Source organism: Aplidium turbinatum, chromosome 4 (assembly GCF_918807975.1).
Source record: "Aplidium turbinatum chromosome 4, kaAplTurb1.1, whole genome shotgun sequence".
In the NCBI taxonomy this organism is placed as follows: Eukaryota; Metazoa; Chordata; class Ascidiacea; order Aplousobranchia; family Polyclinidae; genus Aplidium; species Aplidium turbinatum.
Genome location: NC_137475.1, coordinates 38,203,956 through 38,212,406, shown reverse-complemented (window position 1 = coordinate 38,212,406; position 8,451 = coordinate 38,203,956). Strand labels below are relative to the sequence as shown.

At 39.2% G+C, this 8,451-nt stretch overlaps 1 protein-coding gene across 1 annotated transcript; it reads right to left on the bottom strand.

Moving 5' to 3' along the window:
- Positions 1–349: 349 nt before the first annotated feature.
- On the bottom strand, positions 350–2,119 carry LOC145769141 (SCAN domain-containing protein 3-like). Its single transcript, XM_082580733.1, has one exon. The coding sequence runs from the start codon at positions 2,117–2,119 to the stop codon at positions 350–352; it is 1,770 nt and encodes a 589-aa protein (XP_082436859.1).
- Between the last annotated feature and the right edge of the window lie 6,332 nt (positions 2,120–8,451).

Below are 8,451 nucleotides of genomic sequence, written 5' to 3'. Positions count from 1 at the left end.
CGTTTTACTTTTCTTGTAGCCTTGTCTTTTGGTGATCTTGATATTGTATAGTCAGGCTGGTTCCATCTGTAGATCGTAGGAGCGATCTTTCCAGGCTAGATTGGAGGGCAGGAAATCATCAGCCACTCAGCGCAGTCTCGTCGTCCAGGACCCTCAGACCATGCGCACCGTGTGGAGGCCTGTGGGTTAGGCAGTGGTGGATAACATGGTCTACGGCAGTGTTTTTCAACCTTTTTTGAGCCACGGAACAGTTTATGCATTAAAATAATCTTGCGGAACACCAAACGAAATTTTATAATGATGCAATAATATAAACAGCACAACAACAATTTATTGGCTGTCAGCTTTCTCAGTGCGATATCTGGGCCTGTTTGGATGAGCACAAAGCTGATATTCGGGCAGGAATTGCAGAAAGACAAACGCGAAGCTCTTCCTCAACAGTTCTCAATTTTTCTCGTTTTTTAACTTTTATAGCAGTCATGCTTGCAAAACTCATCTCACACAGATAAGTTGTTGAAAATGGAAGCAAAGTCAAAATAGCATTGTTTGCCACAATAGGAAACTCCTTGGAAGTCATCACCCAAAAACGTTCCAAAGGTAGATCGGAAAATCTCAATCCTAACGTGCGATCTTGTCTAAGTTGAATAAATTCTTCTTGCTCCTGTACAGTCATGACTTTGTCAAAAGCTGTTGCTGAGCTGTAAGGATCCCTGACCCAGTCAAAGCGTTCGGTAGGAGCAGAAGGGAAATAAAAAGACAGTTTCTCCTCGAGAGTTTTCAAATGTTTTTCTATAGTCTCGCATAGAGCAGCAGTGTTCACATTTCTTTGACATTTTTGGGTGAGTGGAAACATATCAAGGACTGTATTTTTCACATGTCGTTGCCAAAGCTGCACTTTTGAACGAAATCCATGTATTTTATCTGTGCTTGTCAGAAGATTTTCATTTCGGCCTTGCATCCGTGTGTTCAATTCATTTAAATGATGGAATATGTCAGCCATGTATGCTAACTTTGCACACCAATCATCACATGCCAGCAGCTTTGCCCCATCAAAGCCTTCATCCGTTAAAAATATCTTTAGCTCATTTTTCAATTCATAAACACGAGCTAAGACTTTTCCTCTTGATAACCATCTGACTTCCGTGTGAAGCAGTAAAGTTGTATACTCTGCTCCCATTTCTTCGCATAAAGCTGCGAATATGCGACTTTTTAGTGGTCTTGTTTTGACAAAACTAACCATCCTCACCACAGCATCAAGCACAGAAGCTAAATCTGCTGGCAAAGTTTTTGCAACTAAGGCTTCTCGGTGCAAAAAGCAGTGTGTAAGTATGACAGCTGGGTGTTTCTCCTTAACTCTGCTAACAAAGCCTTTGTGACGTCCGACCATGGCTGCTGCTCCATCTGTACAGACACTATTACAGTTCTTCCATTCAAGTCCTCCTTGTTCAAAATAATCTGAGGTAACACGAAATATTTCTTCCCCGGTTGTCTTCTCAGGCAGTCTCTTGCAAAACAAAAAGTTTTCTGTGATAGAATCACCATCCACAAAACGTACGTTTGCCAAGAGTTGAGCATGTCCACTGATGTCTGTCGACTCATCAAGTTGTAATGAAAATTTTTCGCTGATACGTACCTTTTCCAAAACAACTTTTTCGATGTCCACAGACATGTCTTCGATCCGTCTAGCAATTGTGTTGTCCGAGAGCGGGATTTTAGCTACTTGTTTAACTGCATCAGGACCAAGCATCTCATTTACAATCATCTTACAAGCCGGTAGTATTATTTTTTCTGCTGCAGTATGTGGCTGCTTTGACTTAGCTACAAGCTCAGCTACAAGGTAGCTCACTTTCAGAGCTTTTTCAGATACTGTTGTTACTCGTTTCATGAAATTCGCTTGCACTTCAATGTCTTTACGAAGGCGAACGAAATAATCTTTTTTCTTGTTTTTTAATGACGGGTGGTTTGTTTCTAAATGACGCTTCAGCTTGGCTGGAACCATGGCACTGTTGCATAGCTCTTTCCCACATATCATACATAATGGGATCGGGGCAGTAGGATCACCAGAGAAAGTAAATCCAAACGAAATGTAATCTTCATTAGACTCTACGGTCTGTTCCATGGCACCACACTCGCATTCTGATGAAGGAGCCAGGCCCCACTTGTGCATTTTCGAAGGGGATCGGCGTCGGGTAGGTTATGAAGTCATGGAGCGTGGAGGTGTGGTTTTGCCACTCAGTGTTCCACATGTTGAGAACCACATGTGAGAAGACGTAAGCTTTCAGACTGTTTGCTGCAATTTACACTTCAAGGTTTGGTCGTGGATGGGCTCATTAGTGAAGACCTCGTTTTTTTTTCAGCTTGTTTCGTTATAAGCTTTGCAGGCGCGCGATATCGCAAAAGTAGGCTGTAGGTTTTAAGTTTTTCCGGCATAAAAAGGGGTGTAAAAAGAATGACAGCACAGAAAACTATAGTTTTGTCCATAAACTATCAATATCTCTTGTTTATATAAGATGCGACGGTGATCAAGAATATCACATAGGCCTACACAGTAGACTGTTTGCAAGTTGTTTCTTTTTTTTTTGCTGCTGCATCCAATTTTGAAAAGGTGATGTCAAGGAATAAGAATTATTTGTCACAGAACAGCCTTTCTTGGTTTTAATGAGCTTAAAGGTAGGCTAGAGATAAAGCTCAGATAAGTATTAAATTTGTGCTTAAAGTAAGCTGAAACGGTTTGATACATTGCACTGTTTAAAACACTAGAATGCCCAAGGTAATCATTTGGCTAATTAAAAAAATAAAAAGCTCTCACTTTCATGTCTTTCCATTTTAAAGAAAATTCTCGGGTGACTTTTAAGCATTTTAGGCCTCACATAGGCCTACTGTGCAGTCACAAAAACGCTCCAACTTGTGAAATTTACCTTGGATATCTAAAGTAGCTAGTCATTTTGACTAACCCGTATGTCTATATCTAATTCATACCATAGTTTTAAAAAATAAAGCTTTTGTAATCACAAGTGAATTCAAGATACTAAATTAGGTTGTCAAACACACGGTTTTATTTCAAACTCGAAATTGTTAGCTATAAACAGCGCTTCCTGAATTTTGTGTCAAATTGGGATTTGCTTTTGCGTAAAATTTTAAATGAGTTAGTAGAGAATTTTCGATCTGTGCAAAAACCAAAAAGAACACTCCATGATAGGCCTATGGTCTTTGATAACACTTTTCTTTAAGTCTCTAAAGTTCAGATGCTCCTGTACTCTCGTGATCAAATATCTGGTGGACATACCGATGTATGTCAATGCCGAATCACACGGACATGTAAAACTGTATACGACATTTGAGCAGGGAGACAAATAAGGCGTCTAGGACTTTAATTAAAAATACGAACTAATTTTGAATATTTTGTAAACAGGAAAAACGTCCACATCAAATTTACTTTTCATAAACTGTCCGATTTCAAGAGCAAACGTTTTAGATTCCTTTCCCACAAACGGAATGGACAAGCAATGCTTCATGTTAGTGGTAACGCTTCAAGTGGTTACGTTCCCGGCTCAAGATCACGCGGGGCAAGTTCGACTCTCGGGGTGTGCGCTTGAGCAACGCATTTCAGGACAGGAATGGCCAGTTTCGGTGAGTCCGATTCGGTGAGTCCGATTTGGTGAGTTGCCTATTCGGTGAGAGCCTTTTTCGGTGAGTCCGATTCGGTGATTTTTTGAAATTTTTTTTGAAAATTATCGGGTACCGTAGCCTACTGTAATTATCATTGCCGTTTTAGGGTTAGGGATTAGGTTTAGTGGTTAGGGGTTAAGGTTAGAGGTTAGGAGTTAAGGTTAAGAGTTAGGGTTAGGAGTTAGGGTTAGTAGTTAAGGTTAGGGTAGGGTTAGGGTCTTATTTCAACGTTTAGCGACGTTAAAACGATGTAAAAGCGGCAATGATAATTAAGCTACGGTACCCGATAATTTTCAAAAAAAAATTCAAAAAATCACCGAATCGGACTCACCGAAAAAGGCTCTCACCGAATAGGGAACTCACCGAATAGTAGCAGACCCTGCGCCAATCCCAAATATTAAATCCAGTGGCATTAATTTTAATTTCTACGTCCAAAAATGGCAAGGTTTCACGTGCTTTTTCGATTGTAAATTTGATGTTTTTATGTTGAAAGTTCAGTAATTCTAAAAAGGCTTTACATGAGGTGTCCTTATTAAATACCGTAAAAATGTCATCAATGTAACGTAAGAACAACTTTGGGTGAAATGGTAGATCCTTTTTAAATAGTTTTGTTTCCAAAAGAGCCAGACAAAAATTAACAATAGTAGGGCCTAATGGGGATCCCAAGGCAACACCGTCAATGTGTTTAAACAATTAGTTTTGTACATAAATATGCCTTCGGTATAGCTAAATTCATTAACTTTACAAATATGTCACGCATGAAAGAGTTGGTTGTGTTTCCAAATAAATGCAGTCAGCAATGATGTCAACAGTCTCTTTCAAAGGTACTTTCGTACACAGAGATTTAACATCATAACTGACCATTATTTGTCTGGAAGATGGATGAAAATGATTTCAAAATTTGTGCGTGTTTTCTATAGGCCGTTTGCGTAGATTCGGTCGAAAGTAAAAAACGTACGTTGCATTTGCTGGTTTTACTAGTTCAATAGCTCGTGGCGGTGGTTCCCAACCGGGGGGAATTTCCCACTAGGGGGCAACTTTGCAATTTTTAGGAAGAAATTTGATTTTAAGATTGTAAACCTTTTTAATATCAAAACCTAAGTTCTGTTCTCACGAAACTTAGGTCACGCTTCCGGTTTAACCAATGTCACTCACACGGAATTTAGCTCATCACATCTGTATTTCTAATGCGACATAACTATGCAACCGGTATCGTTTCCATGACTCGCACGATAGGCTATTACGCACTACCGGTAAGCTATATTGTGAAATAAGCGGGGAATTGAAAAAGACACACACTCAGAACTCAAAAACAGTCTGAACGACAGAACGAGAAGGTAAACTTCACGACTGGAGAATGTCGCTTTTTAGACACCTGTCGCAATAAACTAAGTTGGTTAGATATTTCTCAATTTCCTGAACTTGTAACTTTGGTTTATAATAAATATATTTAATATTACATTTAACTTGTGTAACTTTTGTAGGTAGCCTAAACATACCCATAGACTAGACTAGACAGCCTAAATTATCCTTTAAATAACAAAAGACAGCTACAGATAGCCCAAAACCCTATGCCTAGTATGTTGGCCTAGACTAGAGCGTTAAAGAGGAAATTATTATCAGATTAATTCTCCATTATTTAAGTAACTATGCACTCAAATGGATGCAGACCATCACGTAGGCCTACTTCTGTTTCATGCAAATACTCGATGGCTTTCAAAAGGAAATGTAACCAAGCGAGTGTTTGAGCTCAGATACGAGCTTGAATTGTTTTTTGAGCTTCAAAGGAAATTGGAATTTGTTTCATTGCTGAATGATGACAGATGGATTAGATTCTTTGCGTATTTGGATGATATGTTTGGTCAATTGAACAAACAAAATCTGAAAATGCAAGGGAAAAACACCAATATACGGTATATATTCAATCGCCATCTCCGTTAAGCAGATTGCGCATCAACAATCAACATGGGTTATTTGTATCCCTGAGCCATTGACATATTGATACCATGTGAATTTACAAACTGTACTGCTTCCATGTTGACTAAAGGCATTTGGAAGAGGGTGATTGATTTATGTCACTGTCATTAGGAGATTGTCTTAAAGTACTGGAAGGCTCTGCTGTCCTGGTCGCGAGGGACTACGTTTTGTCTGGCCTCTACCTTTCGACCAGCCTGACTTGGTTGGCCCTTCCAGGAGCAGATGCCAGTACTGCTCAGCATGTAAAGATGCTATGGAAGCTTTCACCAGCAAGCTTGATAATTGAAAAAGAAACGTTAGCATGAACAATCGAACATGTTACCATGTTTATAGAATTATCATCGGTGCTGGTTGTTGATAGCAAATAACAAGTTCTTCCAGAGTTGGAAAACGAATGGATTTTGCAATGTCTCACAGCATTAGGCTGGAATTTATTCGATATTTTCCTGAAATTTATGACGATGAGCTTGATTTAATACGAAATTCATTCACTTTGTTGATGGAAAAACTTCCCGATAAATTGCAGGATGAATTTTTAGAACTCAAAATAGATTCTTGCGCAAGAGATTTATTCAGAGAAAATTCAATCACTGGATTTTGGCCTTGTGTAATTCCTATCCCAAAGTGGCAGAGAAAGCTATTCGAAGTATCCTCCTGTTTGCTTTCACTTATCTAAGCGAATCAGGTTTTCAACTCTTACAAATGAAAACAAAACAGAGAAACAGATTAGACGTAGAGAATGATATTTGTTATGCTCTTTCCAATACTCTTCCTCCACCACATCCATGAGTTGTCGAAACAAAAAAGTCACAAGCTTCACACAGACTGTTAAATGCATTGACTCTTATATTTTGAATGTATTCTTTGAATAAAATACTTTTCAGTAACGTTCTTCATTAATTAAATTATTTTAGTATAAAAAGGAATATTACAGGCTAAGAAGCTTATTACTAGTGAAAGTTTAGTTTATCTTCCCAGACTTAGATTAAAATATTAATATAAACGAGTTTTTAACAAACTAAATTTATAGGGGGAGAATTTAGATTTGAATATCGACTAAAAGGGTCCACTGGATAAAAAAGGTTGGGAACCACTGGCTTATGGTAAGGCAATTGTAACTGAGTCAGCATTATAGCGAATGGAGTCTCACTTTTTTTAAAGGCAGAGGTTACGTTTTTCGAAGATTAGTGTAGTGTTATGCAAACGTTTTCGTGTCGGTTTCATCTGTGGATGGCATCCTGCACCAATAGCAACATTCATGCAATAACCATATATGTGAGGAAATCTGTTAGGTGAAAACCAATTGCTTCATCCGTGGACGTCGCTATAATAGCATCTGGAATGGAAGTTAAAACGCTAGGCCTCATCTTGGCAGCAAACAGGATTGTCATATTTGAGGTTTTACTGCTAAAGTTGAAATATTTTAGCGTTTCTTTAATTGGTTTGGCAAGCTATTTTGACTTTGGCATTTTTGTATATTTTTGGCGTTTTTTTTTTTTTTTTCAGCAGTGTAAATATTGTAGTTTAAAAAACTTTGTTTTTTTCACTGCACAGTAGCCTATTAAAAACATCAAGTTTGAAAAGACAACTATTCCCGAATCTTACTTATATGCTTTTCATAATATTGCATTTTGACTGATTTTGTCAACAGTATGATTACTGCCAAAGCCTAAAGTGTTGCCATCGTGCCATATTTTAACTTGAAAACTTATTAAAAAAAACGTCAAATTTCTAAAAGTTGGCGTTAAAACCGCCAATATGGCAATCCTGTTTGCTGCCGAAATGAGGCTTAGCTTCCAGTCCAGATGCTATTATAACGACGTCCACGCTTTATCCAACAGCGATTGTGAAGTTGGATGGACGGCTACAGAAATTGAAGGCAGATCTGTGATCAACATCTGTGAACCACCAAAATACACGTCTGCAAGGCAACTCCATTCTAGCCTTTGCTCTACCATGCGTGTACGCCGGGGACTTCAATTCCCACAGAACTGCATGGGGCTACCGCCGTTCAAGCGCAGACGGAAACGTGCTTAAATTATGGGCATCAGTCACTGGTGTTCAGTTCCTATTCAACCTAACAGAACCAGAGAGCTTTTCGTCAGGAAGATGAAAAACAACAACCATCCGGATCTGGCCTTTGCTAACCTAAAAGGACCTTTGTCAGACCATAATATCTTTAGTCTCTTTTCTAAATCTCAACATAGACCATCCCTCATCACCCTGAAAATCCATGCAATTCAGTTCCTAGCAAGCCTGGAAAAGGTGGAATTTTCATATGACATGCTGGTCTGGACCAAGCTTACACTCCTGATCAAAAAGGAAGTCCTCCATCTCCCAAAATTAACCTCTAACGGGTTGGATAAGTCTTATAAAGTCTTCCGCGAAACCTTACTCAGGGCATCAAAAAAGACCATGCACCTCGGCTTCTGTCATCAGGTTATTTCTATCTGGAATGAAAAATACAACAAACGCTATGATGAGTTCCTGGCCTCAAAACCCGCTAAGAGAAGTCCATTACTGCCACTAATTGGACGTACTAAGTCTGCAATGGTGGAGTGGGGCTACGACATGGGCCCTGTTGCATGTATCTGTGGCACCGAGCCCCAAATAGCGGACCACCTTCTTGTTTGCCCTCGGCTTGCCACCCGGTGCAGTAGGTGGGACCTGTCAGTGTATAACTCCGTTGCGGAAGAATGTGTCAATCTGTGGTGTATCAACGAACTTTAGAAGACTCGATAGAAGAAGACTGCCACTAATCTGTTGAAACACCTTTACATGAAACTAAACTACGGTAGGAAAATA

Bases quoted from the DNA above. Each gene is read 5' to 3' on its own strand.
- LOC145769141 (XM_082580733.1), bottom strand. From the start codon at position 2,119: ATGGAACAGACCGTAGAGTCTAATGAAGATTACATTTCGTTTGGATTT.